Consider the following 17331-nt stretch of genomic DNA (forward strand, 5'->3'; position numbering starts at 1 on the left):
ATATGATGCAACTAACTCATTTACCCATTAATTGTAAACCTAATTGCGAGAGGCTGGACTCTGGAATTGTAAGGCTAGACATGAACGAACCTTTTCAAGTGATCATGTATAGTATGTATATGTATATATGCAGCATGCTCATGGTTTATTTTTGATTCTGTAGAATTTAATATGTGTGTGTGTGTGTGTATGCACCATGTGCGCACCAAATCCACACTAACTTATACTCCACCCCTATTGCAAACCTTTTATCTCTATTGTATAGTTCACTCACTACATTAATCAGGTAGTTTGTCTTTGTACTCCACTCTATATGATCTTGTCTTTTAGTCTACTTTTAGCTCGCTTATGCATGAATCCAGGCTGTGTTTGGGAGACAATGAGCAGTAACGCGAATAAGGAGCCATGCCAATTGCCAACGGAACATACAAGTTAACAAAAAGCTCGCTCCTAGTTGGTAGGCATGGCTGCGCGTTTATTTCTGACATGCCTTCTGGTATGGTGATTTATCTTTATCTTTTACAGACAAACAGTGATGGCAAGGTGTCATCATTCTCATAGTTAGTGTATAGGACATTGCAGATGGACTTAGGGGTGGTTGGTTTCACGAACTAAAGTTTAGTCCCTGTCACATCGAATGTTTAGATACTAATTAGAATGACTAAACATGAGCTAATTATAAAATCAATTGCACAGATGGAGGCTAATTCGCGAGACGTATCTATTAAGCCTAATTAGTTCATGATTTGACAATGTGATGCTACAGTAAATATCTGCTAATCATGAATTAATTAGTCTTAATAGATTCGTCTCGTGAATTAGCCTCCATCTATGCAATTGGTTTTGTAATTAGTCTATGTTTAATACGCTTAATTATTATCTAAACATTCGATGTGATAAGGATTAAACTTTAGTCTGTGGAACCAACAGCGCCTTAGAACATACTGGACCACAACCACTGCTATAGAGGCTAAACCAATTGGAGGCACAGCCTTCCTACAGAAAATGCAATCAAAAGGCCCACTATTCTGTTGCTTCAGCTTCAGTAGTTGCAGAAACTCATTAAAAAAAGCCCTATACATATCTATAGGTTCGATCAAATGAATTGCTTGATGATAGGATTGTAAACAGCAAGTTCGTCGAAACATTCAACTTCAGAGTTTTTAGATAGAAGAGTTTTAAACCATTTTTTCCCAATGGAATTAGATAGTTTGCGCAATTGGCCAGAGAATTAGCACCATTGGAATTTGAATGAAGAAGTACGAACATCATAAGCAGCAAGCACCAGTAAACTCAGACACCGGTCGGTTTTGAGTCTTTACTAAAAAAACTGAAAAACATCAAGATGCTGGAATGCCGTTCCCTGTTTCAAAGTTCCTAGTCTCCAGCACCGAGTTCCACCGGCCGCAGTGTGTCACTAACGCGCCTGTCGCGGCCGGTTTCACTCGAATTACTAAGTACTCCTTTTGGAGATGGGCTCCGATCCTCAAGTGCATGCGTCTCCTGAAATGCATTATGCAATCATGTTATCACTCGTGCATTTATACTTGACTGAGTGCTTGTTGTTTATCAATCATGTAAGTTGTCATGCTTTTGGAAATCGTACTCCTGGAATTCTGACAGTCCTGTTCTATTGTTCTTGTTTTTAAAAGATGAACGGAAGAAATCAAATGAAAGAATGTACACAACACAACGCATGCAGAGAGAGAGGATTTGTACAAGGTATTCGTTTCAAATGTGCTTCAGTATCCCCTCTCTCCACTCTCCCCGGCTACCCTTTAGAAAAAAAACAAGAAAAAAAATAATAACTTCCAAAGCAAACAGAAGGCTTGATTTACATTTTCCTTGATACTCATTTTCCTTTCCCGTCTCAAGTACTGAAACCTCTAAGAGCCGTGGTCAGTTTGGTTACAAGCTCAACAGTTGTCGAAAAGCGTTCTCCAATCTGCAAAAAATGGAAACTGGTCAAACATATGAACACGTAAAGTCAAAGACTGGACAGTTTCTTCTGTACTAATTAAATTCTCATAGAATTTTTTTTGAAACGACAAGTTCTCTTAGAATGAATCAGAGTTATTTGCCATCCAACATACTAGGCTGTTAACATACACTACTACTCCCTCCATCCTAAATTACTATTCGTTTTGGCTTTTCTAAACACATAATTTTTTATATGCACCTAGACATACACGCATGTCTACATGCATATTAGAAGCTATGTATTAAAAAAGTCAAAACGAATAATAATTTGGGACGGAGGGAGTATATATTAAACCCTTCGTAGCTAGATTAAACACATTTATCTGTAGATTGTAGTTTATTAATCACATATTCATATGATTCTCTTAATGATTATATTAATCAGGAGAGAGAATACTCGCCTTTGCCGTGATGGTGATATTGAGGCACGAGTCTGTGAATGGTAGAACACTGGTGTTTATGATAGAGAGACCTTGTTTCTCAAGCTCCGAGATTAGCATCACCAGCACTCCTTTCCTATCCTTGCACCATATTCTCAGCAGGACGGTATCGCCATGGATTCTTGCCTCAACGGTCGGGCTAAACCCACCTGCACTGAAGGCGCTCTCACTGGAGCCTGAGGTGTCACTACCGTCAGTCGATATGTGATACTTGCTCTCGAAGACAGTGGGTTTGGACATTCTTCGTCTCGCACTTTGTCCCTTCAGTGTCTTCACCTTCTCCTCAAGCTGCTTGACGTACTCAATGGTGCTCCCTAGAAGAGAGATCTTGTCCGTCTGAAAATTTGGGGTTTTAATATTTATCAGAAACATCATTGACTCAATATATACTTTGCTCATTATGATTTAACCCAAGTAAGTTCTCTTTACACCCTTCCCGCCCTCCCCAGTCCTCAACTCCTCTTTTCAAAACTGTATGGCATGATCATTCATAGGTTCAAGATGATTAAATGAGTTTAACTAGTGATTTATATTTGCAAATGCTTATTAATTTTCCTTGAGTATAAAACACTTTTTGTCCATTATTGAATATTCAATTGAATAGTTCATTAATTTTAATATAAATACATTCATAATAACATAACACTATGAGGTACCAAACATTTTCCTAACTCTAGTTTGTAGCCATGGCTTACTTTGCATTATTCTTATATGTCTGTGTTGATGATGATCAGCTTGTCGGTTTATATTTCGTTGTTACCCAAGTTCTTACTCTCAGGAAATATCCAAACTACAATAATAGGCATACTCTTGCTTACATGATAAATAAGAAATAATAAAGGAGGAAATACGATATACTGCAAAACTTGTAGTGCAAGGAATTTGTTAGCTAGGTTTCATACACGGTCAATAGAGTGATAAATAGAATGTTTGAATCGTGCGATAAGCATGGTGGCGATAGACCAGCGGCAGCAACAAAAGTAAGGGCAAATGTAATAAAACCGACAACTAGAAGGCGGACTTGATCATACGAGTGCATGAATGGAACCTATTCCCTCCGTCCCATAAAGAGTACAACTCTGGCATTCAAAATAAATCTCACAAAGATCGTTGTCTTAGATATCGGACCGGGCAAGTGGTCAAATTTGATTTCATATTCTTAATTACATGCATGCCGGCAAATATATATGTCTGTGAATACTGAAAAGGCAACACACCTAAATTAGATGGACTAGTTGATTCAATAAGAGCACTAAGGTCATTTTACTATAGTACTAATATGTCTGAAAATACTACAATTGCATTCTTCATGGACGAATGGAGTAGAAACAAAATGAGTGGATGCGTACAGAGTGCCACGCCGCTTTTGGATGCGGTTGATCTCGGCCCCCGAGTTCGTCTCGCAGATCGCCGCTGGACGCCTGTACCTGACTGGATTGGACCTAGGGTTGTCTCGATCAGGCGATGCCTTTGTCCCCCGTCCACCCGCTCCCGGCTCTTCGGAACTCCAAATCCTGCCGCACCGCGCCGCCAAGGGCCAAGCCACCCACGCCCGCCGTCGTGCGGGTGCCGCGTGGCCGCGGCCGACCGTCGGCTGCCCGGTTCACGTGCACCTCCTCACGCTCGCTCTACGGCGAAACCCACACTGCGGCATGCGGCGCTTCCTCCTCCTGTCCGGCCGGCCGGCCGGCCGGCGGCCATCCGCGCCGGTGATTCTCAAGTTTGGAGAGATTCTCTCCACGTACGTATGTCGCCTCATCTCGTGTGATACTTCAGTAGTCTGAACTCTCAATTTATTCGAAATAACTATCCAAACGCAATCGGTTTGGAAAGAACAACCGCAGTACCGGACATGGCATCATTGTCATGTACCTTGGTGAGGTCGGGGACGATGGTGGCCAGCGCCACGAACTGCTGCTGCATCTTCTCGCGCCGCTTGCGCTCGGCGACGACGTGCTGCTTCTGCGTGTTCCAGAAGTGCGCCCGGCTCCGCCTCTCCGGCGCCGGCAACTGCAGCGCCGCTTCGATGCCGTCCGGCCAGTCTCCACCGGAAATGTCGATGGTGCCAGGAAGCTGCCCGCCGAAGGAGAGGATGCGATGGCTCGACGACGACGGCTGCCCTGGATCGTTCTTCACTGCCACCTCTCCGAACGGCAGGCTGGGCAATGCCGGCGGGACCCCAAAGCCGCCCCGGAAACTGGTGGAGCTGTGACGAGGATGAGGAGGACGGGACGAGGAAGGCCCAGCTATAGGCGGCGGCACCATTGCTGGTGGCAATGTATATTGCTGCTGCATGCCCTGCATCATGGCGTACTCTTCTTGCCGCTGGTACATGTATGCCGGCTCGTCCTCAGGATCCTGGCACGACCATCGTCATGGCAAGAATTAGTCGACACTACCTGAAATCATATAATAAGCAGTTCTCGGATACTAGTAGTTCTTACCGGATGTGCATGCCATTGGTTCAATCCATCCATCGAATCACTACAAAGATATAGAAGAACAGGAAACACGGATCAGCAGAAAGCAATGGCGGGATGTCTGAACAAATCTATACCATCTTTCAAGGTTAATTTGTTTCTGAAGAAAATCAACCAAAAGAACACCTTTCGATTTTTCCTCCTGTGTTAAACCTGCTTTCCTCCTCCCAAAGCCCCAAATGTTTCTTGACTGTTCTCTGACCGACCGGTGCCTGCTTATATACAGGTCTCGTGGTGTGAATTTTGGCCCTTACTATTCCGAAGAAGGCGTTCACGTGCTCCTTGCGTTTCTCAGAAAAGGCCAAGTATTGAGGTGACCAACGAGCTGCTACCAAATATTTGCACGATTGCATGGTTGGATCTGCACACGCCGTTCCTATTTTATTTTCTCCAACGCCAATCCATTCCTCTTTGATCTACTTTATTTTGTTTTGACATCACTGCCCTGATCCTTGAAGATCTCGTATTACCTTCTTTTTGCCAAGAAAATTTCTGATGTATAAGCACTAAGTTTAAACAATTAAATTCAGCATAACACAACAAAGCCTTCTGTTGTCTGACAGTGACACTACTGTTTTATCCAGAAAAAATATCCCATCTGTGGTTTGAAGAAGTCTTCATCCATCTCCCCACAAATTAAGTGTGAGAGGTACAGCGTAGTAATAAGAAATTCTTTCATGAACAAGTAGCTTCGTTGAACTAACCAAATTACATGAACTACAGTAGGTACCTGCTATGGCGACAGTTTTGTAAGGATGTGTGTACATCTGTTGTTGGAGGCGAGTACAATTTCTGAACTTGAGCTGTGTCCAAACTTCATACCAATATAATGCACAATCGCCAATTGTTTAGGCAATCCATATGATAATGGCGTAGGGTTTTTTATGCTGAACCTGCAAGCTTTAGACTGCAGATCCAAGCAAATCCCAAGAAAGTTGTTTTAAATCAAAAGTACAAATAGTAGACAACCGTTCCGCGCCAACTGGCTCGCTCCTAAGTCTGAATCTGGAGAAAATACTTATCATCTGAAGAAAATCTTAAGAAAAGCATAAAGGAAGAACCATAGCCTCCACTGTTTTGTCTTGGCCCTGCCAATCAGGTACATGCTAATTGTTAAAATATCATGCTGCTGCACTGTTCTAGGAGCAAGTATAAAAATATGGCTGTGTGCACATGCAAAAGCGAACATGGACCAAAGAAATTAATTTTTAGGATAGCTTTAACCAAATCATGCAATTACTTTACCTTAATTGTCATCACATCATGATATGTGATACTTCCACAAAAGATATACTATACTATGCTTTTTCTCATTCAGCTATCATTCTCGTTTTGACACCTATTAGTAATGCAGGAACAAACATCATCTTCAAGTTCAAGCTCCCACCATATCTGATATTATAGGCACGTGGTATTTAACTCCTAGGACCAGCACCACCACCAAGCGCTTAGTTTGGCTAACTTTTAGAAACTGAAAATCCAGACTTCTTGATGCATGGCACCAGCTCCCGCAGCAATTTCTAGGGTGCATATAAAATTAAGATATAAATTTTGCTTAGATTTAGCAGCTTCACGTGTACCTGTAAACCGATCATCTCCAAACATCACATGGCCTAATCAGTAATTAGCCAGTTGACTAATCGTGTAGGCCGGCGAACATGGCCAACTTGGGTAATTAAATTTGGAACATGGGAGTTCGTGTCTCTGTATAGCTTGTGTACTTATTTTACCACTCTGTGTTCATGTCTAAGTTGAGCGAAGTGATGTTGTGCGGCTCGTGTCGATGTTCCAATCCGACTGGCTAGAGTTGTTGTGAATCATATCGATGTCCCAATCCGACCGATAGTTGAGTTAAGTTGAGCATGTGTTGATTCCCAATCCAACCTACTCGTGTTGTTTTTTCTTCCATTTGTTGTATTGCTCAGTCTGGACTTCACCTTCTTTTTAATATAATCGGCAGCTCTCCTGCCTGATTCGTTTAAAAAAAATCCCAGCACCACTTTGCCAGCATCAACCAGTTACTAAACTTGGATTGATGAATTGCCCTAACTGCACTCACATGCAAATTTGTCTTATGATTAGCAACTTGCTTCAACTGAGACGAAAAGGCTATTATTATATTGAACTTTGAGAAGGGCAGTGATCATGTTGTAGAGTCATGCCTACATCAAGTTGATGAGGTATATATATTAAAAGGCTGCAACTAGCATGACCATCCTTTTACATGTTGGCGAATTTCATATAGGATCGTATCTGGAAAAAAAAAGGTAGTAGAAGTATAACTAAATTAAAGACTCTCCAGTTGTCGGTGTTAAGACCGGGCAACTTACCGAGGGGGTGCCCGAGGTAGTGTTTGGTTTGTGGGGCTCGTCGAGATCAGGAACTCGAAGGTGAATACAGACACACGATTTAGACAGGTTCGGGCCGCTAGATTGTGTAATACCCTACGTCCTGTGTGTTGATTGGATTGAATTGCTTTGGAGGAGATCCCTGCCTCTCCTTATATTTACAAGAATACTAGTTGGATTCGACTAGGCTAATTGCTATGAGTACTTTTCTGTAATCATCGACTAGTTCCTGACTTGCCACGTAGACTATGCCATCCTGCGCCATAGCCTCCATGTCAGATACGTCTCGGTGTCCAGCCCCGTATTTAGGACTATCCAAACCTTCTGATGGGCCCATAGATGCATGTACGACAAGCCCCCAAGTACTTTGTAATCAAATGCAGCAGTTTCGAGTACTTTTGTAGGCTTCACCGACTAGTTTTGGTGTTCTTCGAGCACTTCATCGGGTTGAGTCTTCAAATGTACTCGAGCACTGCCATGCAGCTAGAATGTGCTCAAGCGTTATTTAACTCGGTCTTAAATCCTTCAATCTCGAATTTTTATATGGAAGTGCGATGAAGATCGCACTCCATATGGAGTAGCCCCCGAGTCTTAGGTTGAATCGAAGAATCAGGCTGAGGGTTAACTTGTAATTTACATCATTTTCCTTTTTGAACCCAGAGAAAAAACTTTTTTACCGATGGGCACATGGCACATAGCCCCCGAGCCTTAGAATGATTAAATAATCAATCTGAGGTCTTTAGTCTTCACACCAGTCATCTTTTGAGTAATTTTGCGGCATCCAGCCCCCAAGCTTATGCGCCAAGTGAGCTATAGAAGCCATGTTGAGTAGTTATTTGGCGGTTAGCCCCCAAGCTTGGAAGCTAGCTTAACCATTGGAGATATTCCAAGTAGTAATTGGTGCTTAGCACTCAAGCCTCGGAGCTAGCGAAGCCATTGGAGGTACGCTAAGCGTCTTGGAGAGTAGCCGCCGAAACTTGACCTACAAAAAGAGATGCATACATTATGTAGCATATTTATAAAATTTGGAACTACTGAAATTTATTCAGTGATGAATATAATGTAAATGTTGTGTGTCATGCTCTTATTTCGACCATATTTTTTTTGAGTAGTTAGCCTATTACGTTTAGACTCTCTATCCCTATTTAGCCATTACCACTGCGTGTGAGATCTTTGTCTCGTGTACGCGTATTGGCACTGCTGCTACGAAGATCTTTGTCTCGCGTCCTAGCGTTTAGGCATGACAGAAGATTTAAGGCTTTCACGAATTGAGGCGTGTTCTGCTCGAGTAGATTAACAACTGCTAAGAGAAGACATTTAAAATAAGTAGTCGGCATTGAGACAAAAAGACTGCATGATTGCGTAAAGTAGTCATTGAGACTTTTCTACTTTTTAGCGAGGAGAGCGTGCCACGTATAGGATTTGTGCCTCCTTAGGGTGTAGCCGCTGCGAGCCTCCAGCACTCAGTGCACCAAACCTGTGGCCGTAGCCTCCAAAATTTGATGTATCGAGCCTGTTGGCGGAGCTTTCGGAACTCAGTGCACAAAATCCGTGGCTATAGCCTCCGTAATTTGGTGTACCAAGCCCATGGCTGTCGGTTAATATACTCCAGGAATAATTGGCAAAGTGTAGCTCCGGAGGGTAATTTCTGTCGAGAGGCGTACACAAAAAAGGTACTCGGCCCGTTGCCCTGCATGCGAAAAACAAGCCAGAAAAATTATATAAAATAATTTAAAAAGTGACTTAGCTTGATTCATGGACGATTGTCGACGAGCCGTGGCGGTGGTAGTGAAGCCACAACGGTTGTTGATAAAGCCGACTAAACGGAGTTGATTCTGACTAGTTGTTGACGGTATGAGGCCCGCCCTCGACTAGTTTTCTAGTCGAGATGAGTAGTTGAAGTAGTCGTTAGCGAACCGGCGTAGACGTCTTGGTCTTGCAGAAGTAATCGATCACATCATCGGAGATTTGTTGGTGTTGCCACGCATGTTGAAGTCCTTCTGGTAACTTTTTAGTATGCGCATAGTTGAATATACCATTGATTTCCAGAGCTCCAGAGGGAATAGCGGCAGCTATTTCTTTATTTTGATGCTTGGCGTGCTTTTCCATCTCCGATCAATAAAGCTGGTCTCCACTTCGGACTCGACTAAGGAAATCGATTCCCTGTAGGATTCCATCTTGACGCCGTCCAATTCTATTCCATCGCGGCAGGTGAATTGCTCTACTCCGCACTCCGTTTCGAATTCCAATTCGATGAGAATAGATGCTAAATCGGAATTAGCCCGTTCGGCGACTTCGCCTCGGACTCCAACGCAGTTGCACATCGAGTCGTCGATTAGATAGGAGACTTCGCCTTGGACTCCAACGCAGTTGCACATCGAGTCGTCGATTAGATAGGAGAACAATGTTCTTGTCTTGTAGGATAGATTGATCTTGATGAGATCCTTTAAGCTCGCCCAATGATCTCGACGATTCTCCCTACTTGGTGCGCTAGCTGTCGGTGTTTAGACCCGGCAACTTACCGAGGGGGTGCCCGAGGTAGTGTTTGGTTTGTGGGGCTTGCTGAGATCAGGAACTCGAAGGTGAACATAGACACACGATTTAGACAGGTTCGGATCGCTAGATTGTGTAATACCCTACGTCCTATGTGTTGGTTGTATTGAATTGCTTTGGAGGAGGTCCCTACCTCTCCTTATATTGCCGGAGGTAGGGTTACAGGTCGGTTGATTTACAAAAATACCAGTCGGATTCGACTAGGCGAGTACTACTCTAATTGCTATGAGTAATTTTACTAATCCTCGACTAGTTCCTAGCTTGTCACGTAGACTACCCCGTCCTACACATAGCCTCCATGTCAGATATGTCTTGGTGTCCAGTCCTGTATCTAGAACTATCCAAACATTCTGGTGGATCCATAGATGCATGTACGACACCAGTGGAAATTAATAAGTAATAAGAAAAGAATCATCTTTGGAGTAGTCAGGATGTTGTGACGATGGAATCTCGAGGAGGCTGAATGTTGTTATCACACAAGCAAGTATGAAGAATAAGACTTCTGAACCTTTTGAGCCTTGCAACCTGTTCTAGTAGAGCCTTTTATGTGCATCGAACATGGCTGCGGTGAACCAAAACGGCGGCGGGCCGGCATCGTGCGCAGAGACGATGCGTGGTAAGGAAGGGTGACAAGGAGAAGAAAGTACAGGAGAGATGGCTAGCCAGTAGCCAGGGAGCACAGTAGGAGGGCACATAGCGTTGCAGCGTAGGGCTACGGAGCCTGTAGAGAAGAACGGAGGGAGGCGAAGCTGCGGAGGGATGGCTGGAAAGGGAACAAGGGATGGATCATGGAACGAGCAGCAAAAAAAAAAAAGAAAGGAGGTGAAAGGATTGGGCCTTATGTACTGGGCTGACTAGGTGACATCCGCCTTGAATGCATGCGCGGCCCTCTCATAGCCCACGGGCCGAGGCCTGTGGGCGGGCATGCTGCTACTTACTAGTTTTGCCATAAAGGTGGGCCATCATTGCGTGCAGGCCCATAGGAGATCGCGAGACAGGCCGAGTTAAACTGTCCTGAACTATATGTTTGTTTAAACGGCCTGGAGTATTTTTTTTCAACTTCTGAAAAATTAGATAAGGTTTGAAGAGTTTGAAAATTTGTTAAGTTGGGACACCTTCATGGTTCATAGGCTGGTATAAACAAAATAGTCACAAACCGTGGTGATGCCTGAGGTTCAAACTGTAGAAGCCTGCATAGTACTAGTACAATATGTGATCTTAAAAAAAAAAACAGGTACAAGCCCATTGCTCATCACAAACTTCAGAGTTATGTGCTAAATTCATGTATCTTCTGTATCCGAGGTAACAACGCAACCCATGATTGTAAAGAGACTTGCCCTTTCATCTGACCCCGAAAAAGAAATTTTTCTTCAGATAAAAAAATTGCCCTGTCTTGCTTTCCTTTTAATTAAGTAATGTACATGCACTCTGTGCATACATCTAACAAAAGAATCACAAATGGTATCTACAAACTGACAAAATTGTACAATTAGGTAGACAATGAACAGAAAAAAAAATGAAGAAATATGCTAACTAACCTAGCTAGCAGCAAAACAATCACTGGCCTGTCAGTAAACAATCTGACCAGTTATTGTTCTGATCAATGAAACGAGAACTGAATGGTTGTTCACTCACTGCAACCTGCTCCTCTTGAAGTCGGGCAGAGTGAGTGACACCGTCGTCTGAGGCTGGAACCCCACGGACGCCAGCCTCGGCGACAGGATCATCGCCGGGCTCGGCCGAGGCGACGGCACCGGGTCCCTCTTCCTTGACGGCGAGCCGCTGAGCCTCGGCGAGAGGTTAACGTGCTCCAGCGCCCTGGACTGGAGGTCCTGCGGGTAGTCACGAACGCACCGGATGCGTGGGCCCGTTCCCGTCGACCACCGGCACATCAGGTGGTTCTTGCCGTGCTCAGAAGCATCACCGTTCGCCGGCGGCTGCTCTGAACTGTGCGCCTCTTGTTCGGTGTCAGTGTGAGAGTGGATGTCAGCGTCGTCCTCCTCTGCTTCACTCATGTTTCCGTCGTCGGTTGTCCGGCGAACATCGCCGTCGACCACCTCGGACTCACTCATCTGCTCATCGGCAGCTGCGGCCGCCGTGGCGTGATCTGTCCCGTTGGTGTCGTCGGACACAGTGGCGTTGGGCTGAGCGTCAGGTTTGCTCAGCAAGGGGTACTCGTCGTCTTTGTCGATTGGGGATTTCTGAAAGAAACCATGGCATTTGTGTGTCATATCAGTTCTGAATCTTGATGTAAACACTCTTAGGAATAGATAATTGTCTGACATACGAATTGATGTGAGATTTGGTACTAACATTTACCTTGACGTCGGTGAGGTCGACGCCGTTCTCCTCAAGGTACCGGATGAACTCTCTGAAGTTCTCTTCAGTTGGAAGGTAGTGGCCGCTGTACGGCCATATGGCCTGAAGAAATGTAGGCAGCACCGTCAGTTATGTCAGACAAGTTTTCTGAATGAGCGGCACCGTTTTTCAACGTATGGAAACAAGATTTATTTTCATGTATGATTGTATGAACATACCTTGAGGATTCCTTCTTTGACGACCAATCTTCCGGCAGATGTTATGGCCCCACCAGCTAGGAAACTCGAGTGCTGAAATGATCCTTTCTTCTTCTGCCCATAGCCAAAACAAGAACAAGAACTTCAGAACCAATACAGCAAGCAATTGTATCTCGACAGAACAAATTCGGTTTATGAAAATCAGCTTATAGGAGTTGCTACAAGTGCAGTCTATATAACTGAAATTTATGTTTACCTGTCCAACATAGAGCGCCTTGGTGGTGCTGAGGACGAAAATCCACTTGGAATCATCCAAAGTTTGAACAAAAGCTCCATTTTTCTTGTACACTAGTTTTCCACTCTCCACTACAACTTCATACTCTTGTCTTTCTTTCTGCAATTCATAGCGAGAAACGCAAGAGAAAGGATCAGCTGATCATCCAATTATTCCAGACTGACAAATCATTAACAGAATGCTAATTTTTTTCATTATAAAAAGGTGTTTGGGTTGAGGTGCCTACCGGTCCAAGGTACTTGATGCACTGGCTCTGAAGTTTACTCCTAGGGCATTTCTCAAGGTTTACTTCTTTGCCTTCCCCAATGTCCAACCTGTACATTTCATAAAAGAATATGCACTTTACATTAGCCTCATTTTCAAACTGGCAAATTCAAATTCGAACGACAGAACTCAGGTTCACTCACCAATAAAAGAAGGGTTCTGTACTCTCGCTCTTGGACCAGACATCATAATAGATATGCAAATTGTGCCCATACCGATGCCTCGGGTCAATCTGCCAGCAAGCACATTCAGAAAAAGAGCAGCAGGATCAGTAAACAAATAATCACTCGCTGCAATCTCACTGGATCTTAAATTCTATTTTAGATCCTAGGTTAAGTAGCATGTGACTTACAGCTTCGAGCCAGTGCTGCCTCGCCAGCTTCTGCGCCTTGCCGTTCTTCGACAGACCCTTGCCAAGCTGCAATCGAGAGCAACGAAACAAAAACAAAAAGAAAGCTCGCGTCAGCAGCTGCGATTCCGATGGAATTCCAAACGCATCTCGATGAGCATTTCTGGCGGACCAACAGCTGTAAAGCGTGGTGGGGTACCTTGGCCACCCTCGTCCTGGCGCGCGCCCACCGCGACGCCGCCGTCTCGGGCTTGCCGCCGTTGAAGAAGGAGACGGAGCTGTGCTTGAGGGACGCGAAGTCGAGCGCCTTCCACCACAGCTCCTCGACGACGACGGCGCAGTCGGCGAGGTTCCTCCGCGTGCGGTAGCTCTTGTACACCTTCTGCAGCTTCACCGCCGCGGCGTCGAGCTCGCACTTGGGGCTGGGGGAGACGCGGGGGCTCGGCGACGGCGGCGATGCCATGAACACCACCTCGCCGCCGTCGTCGGCGTTGATCTGGCTCGGCCTGCTGCCGCGGTCCACTATCGAAGCCACCGCCGCCTCCGCCTCCCACAGCTTGAAGCTGAGTGACGGGAGCAGTTTGCCCTTGGGGAAGCAGAGCTTCTCCTGGTCATCCCACAGAGGGGAGACTCTGTTCACCACCATGGCGCCGTCCTTCGTCCTCGGGCTGGAGATCTCGATGCCAAGAGCTTCAGCCCATTCGTTGCGGTACAATCCCATAAACTGAACACTCGCCCTGAAAATTTTATTTTTCAGAAATGCAAATTCAGCGTCAGCTTGTACGATGGCACAGTGATCGGAAGCAACTTGCAAGAAGAAAAGAGAGGGAGACAGGGCAGGTGTGCTCTCATGACATGGTCAAAGTCAGAGAGAAGAAAGAATGAAGTGAACCAAACAAACACTAGGAACCAGCGCAGGTTGAGCCGCCGGCGGAAACGACTGGAGACCAACCACATCCAAGAAATTCCACGGCTGCCACCATAGCAGCATAAACAAAAGCTGAACGCAAGATAGCGGCCGCGCCTTTAAAACATTCAGCTTTACCAAGCAAAAAGGTCATCACAGGGGCCTAAAGATTTGACTTCTGTCTAGGATCCCTGCATCTAAACCAGCAAAGGCGACGGCATGAACTGCATTGAGCTTAACAGGATCCAAGAACCTGAAGCCCGCGTCACTGCTGACGAAACTTTTTTTTTCCCCTATCTACAATATCTGCTAACTCGCAAGGGAAAACAACAGGGTAGAGGCTTCAAAGATCAAAAATTGATTCCGAATTCTGCATTTGGCGCTCAAGAACAACCGAAACATTAACGCGCACTACTTCAGAGTTCAGACACTAAGCATCAGGTACAGGTCTCAAGATCACATTTTTGAGCGAATTAAGAACTCTGCAGCTAGCAGCTCACGCACTAATCCCAATCCGCAGCAAGAAGAACCCAAGCCCCCAAAACCATGAGCAAAAGCTACACCTAATTTGAGAGCAGAAGGAAAGAGCTCCATGATCCTTACCTGGTGATGGTCTCGGAGTGGGAACCCACCCTTCTCCCAAAGAACAGGAACAGCTGAAAACTTGGGAGCTGCTGCTGAGACGAAGCTATGGAATTAGCTGGAATCCGATGTGGCTAGCTGTTGGTGATGCACTGCAACCTCAGGGGTTGTCACTGCTCTCTCATATATATAACGAAATCTAGGACCGGGCCCCGCGCCGGCGTGGGGCCGCCGCTCCCCCGGAGACGTGGAAAAAATACAGGAGCAGCCAGCGAGATCGTTCCGTGTTCCCCGTCCTCCAAGAAATCCAAAGAGTCTTTGCTCACGGCTGATGCTGAACTTGCGACGCTGTGGCAGGTTTTAAATGGTTTGAACTGAATGTTATTCCAGTTTACACCTTGCCCAACCTCTTTTTTCCCAATACACGCCCTTCTTTGTTCAAACTTGTATCCGCGTCAGAGGAACAACTACACGTAAATCTTTCTTTTGGATATTGGAGCTATCTATCATAACTCATATATAGGCAAAGATATTGAAATTCTTCAAGATGCACATAGTGCCAAAATTTTCTTATTACTAGTAGTGCTCATTTCTTTTTTCGCTTTGATCCCTTGGAAGATCCTTCATGAAACAGAAATAGGTAGTTTCAGGAGCAAATTGTAACGGAATAGCAAGCCCTGCATAAAAAAATTTTGGTGATAAAAAATTATCCGATTGGTATGGCCCATATGTTTTCTACTAAATAAACAATGTTCAATTGCCGCCAACAACATATTAAGCCTGTTATATTTGGAGTTTTTGGATTTCATCTCGTAATCTCTCTTGGTATGCAGCCACTCCTGCAAGAGCTCTCTGACGTGCAATTAAGCCCAAATTTTAGAAATGCTAATTACTACATCTACATAATACAATAGTATTCTCAATACAACTTATATAATCCCAAAATGCAAGGCAGCATACATAATACAATATTTAACAATGCCACTCACAACCTTCAAAAACACTAGAATTGATTGTGTTTGGATTTTGCTGAGGTCCTAGCGAAAACAAAATAGTTTTTGAGCCTTTATTACTGTAAAGTACAAGGATAGGAAGGACAGAATATCTTAAATGTATATTGAATTTGAAAAAAAAAATACACTCCATGTGTTCAAAAAAAAGTGTCATTTTTTTAATATGATGCAGTCTTCAAATATTTTGATCAACTCTTTTTCTTGCGCGTGATTAATAATTTGATCAACAATGACTAGTCACTACTTCTCTATGAAGCAATAGGTTAGCGATATTACGATGACGATCATGCTTTTTCGATCAAATTCAGAAGTAGAGACACAGGCAGCCAAATATTTGAACTGTTTGATTGCACGTGTACCAAATTGGACACCCTTTCATTTAATTTAGTTGTGCTTCAATGGACCAGCACAGAAAATGCCTAATGACCTTTCTGCGTAATCCTGCTTTTGAGCTGCATAAAGCACCACCGATGTGGGTAATGGCACTGGACCATGCAGCGAGTAGACCGTAGTGGGTGACTCGAGCCAGAAGCGTTCAAAGGGCCAAGCTGCAGCAGCGCGGAAGAGTCAGAGAGGCAGCTAGCTTGGTGCCATTTTATTCATGGTCGTGGATGGCTTGCATATGGTTTCCCATGTAGCTCGAGATGAGTGCTGGTGGTTGGCAGCCGAGCATGAAAGCAACCGAGGAACAGGTCGTGGCCTTGGACCGGACCCGGTTTCGATTCAGAGTACATGCATGGGGTGGTCAAGGCCGCCGTTCATCCGGCCATGCATGGAAAATCGATCTCTTGTTTCATATATGATCAGTCGCGTCATCATGCAAATAAAAAGTTTGAACTAGTATTTCATTTGTTATTTGGTTGTTTATTACTTTATTTTGCCAAGTCGCAGTAGAATGCTAGAACAGAGATATAATTGGCGTGTAGAAATTAATAATCAGGAAACTGCCATATGTCCTGATTTCCACAGACTTAAAAAGTTGACGTGTCGAAACGCATCGTCATGCATGACACGTCTTGTTGATTAGGATGGCCTCATTATTCATACCACTTTTAGCTTGTGAGCAAGAACTTTATTCTGATCTATAGAGATAAGGTAGAAAGAGATTGGTGCCTTCCCGTTTATCCTTTTTCTAGGAAAGTGATGTCAAAAATATCATTTTGACAGAGTAAACACATGAATTGAGGCAGACAACAGCTGAGTACGTAAAAGTCAGCATTCCGACTTCCCTGGATACGTCGGGAGAGCGGGAGTCCGCCCGTTTCAGCTTGCACAGTCAAATAGTCAGCAACCGAGGGGTCTCCCTGCAATTTGACCCGGAAGCGGCAGGCGACGACACCCACCGCTGCACGACGTGGCGTGATCCATGACATACGCGCTGAGCTGAGATGTGCTCCGTTTCACACCTCACGTACGTACTGTACATACCAACGGGACCGACCAACACGCTGTACGGACAGGCGGCGAACGTGTCGCTGCCGGTGGGACCCACGGTCCGCAGGGGACGGTGCACGCGGTGGGTGCATCGCCGCGTAGCTTAGGATGATTCTCGGCGCGCACGAGGAGTCTCCGTCGGCATAGGGCACCCACCAATAAATATTTCT

The 17331-nt window shown here is 44.8% G+C and overlaps 2 protein-coding genes across 3 annotated transcripts; both read right to left on the reverse strand.

The window, feature by feature from the left end:
* Window positions 1–4047: 4047 nt before the first annotated feature.
* LOC117850603 (uncharacterized) lies at window positions 4048–5164 on the reverse strand. Its single transcript, XM_034732463.2, has 3 exons — window positions 5027–5164; window positions 4865–4904; window positions 4048–4778 (listed from the first exon to the last, which is right to left on the reverse strand). Exons 2-3 carry the CDS (start codon window positions 4895–4897, stop codon window positions 4227–4229), a joined length of 585 nt encoding a protein of 194 aa, XP_034588354.2. The 5' UTR covers window positions 4898–4904; window positions 5027–5164; the 3' UTR covers window positions 4048–4226.
* Window positions 5165–11176: 6012 nt separating this feature from the next.
* On the reverse strand, window positions 11177–15053 carry LOC117847437 (IQ domain-containing protein IQM1). 2 transcript variants are annotated; one of them, XM_034728652.2, is made up of 9 exons: window positions 14736–15053; window positions 13425–13962; window positions 13229–13294; window positions 13020–13108; window positions 12839–12926; window positions 12574–12711; window positions 12339–12431; window positions 12121–12222; window positions 11177–12002 (listed from the first exon to the last, which is right to left on the reverse strand). In XM_034728652.2, the coding sequence occupies exons 2-9, from the start codon at window positions 13944–13946 to the stop codon at window positions 11433–11435; spliced, it is 1668 nt and encodes a 555-aa protein (XP_034584543.1). In that variant the 5' UTR covers window positions 13947–13962; window positions 14736–15053; the 3' UTR covers window positions 11177–11432. The 2 variants fall into 2 exon arrangements, with proteins under 2 accessions (XP_034584543.1, XP_034584542.1); XM_034728651.2 differs by having other exon boundaries at window positions 12115–12222.
* Window positions 15054–17331: the final 2278 nt, after the last annotated feature.

The sequence above is a fragment of the Setaria viridis genome, chromosome 3 (assembly GCF_005286985.2).
Source record: "Setaria viridis chromosome 3, Setaria_viridis_v4.0, whole genome shotgun sequence".
NCBI lineage: Eukaryota > Viridiplantae > Streptophyta > Magnoliopsida > Poales > Poaceae > Setaria > Setaria viridis.

Bases quoted from the DNA above. Each gene is read 5' to 3' on its own strand.
- LOC117850603 (XM_034732463.2), bottom strand. From the start codon at position 4,897: ATGGATGGATTGAACCAATGGCATGCACATCCG. The intron at 4,779-4,864 runs GTAAGAACTACT...TGGTCGTGCCAG, and splicing joins ACCAATGGCATGCACATCCG to GATCCTGAGGACGAGCCGGC.
- LOC117847437 (XM_034728651.2), bottom strand. From the start codon at position 13,946: ATGGGATTGTACCGCAACGAATGGGCTGAAGCTCTTGGCATCGAGATC. The intron at 12,712-12,838 runs GTAGGCACCTCA...TATGAATTGCAG, and splicing joins GCATCAAGTACCTTGGACCG to AAAGAAAGACAAGAGTATGA. The intron at 12,003-12,114 runs GTTAGTACCAAA...GGTTTCTTTCAG, and splicing joins TCACCGACGTCAAGGTAAAT to AAATCCCCAATCGACAAAGA.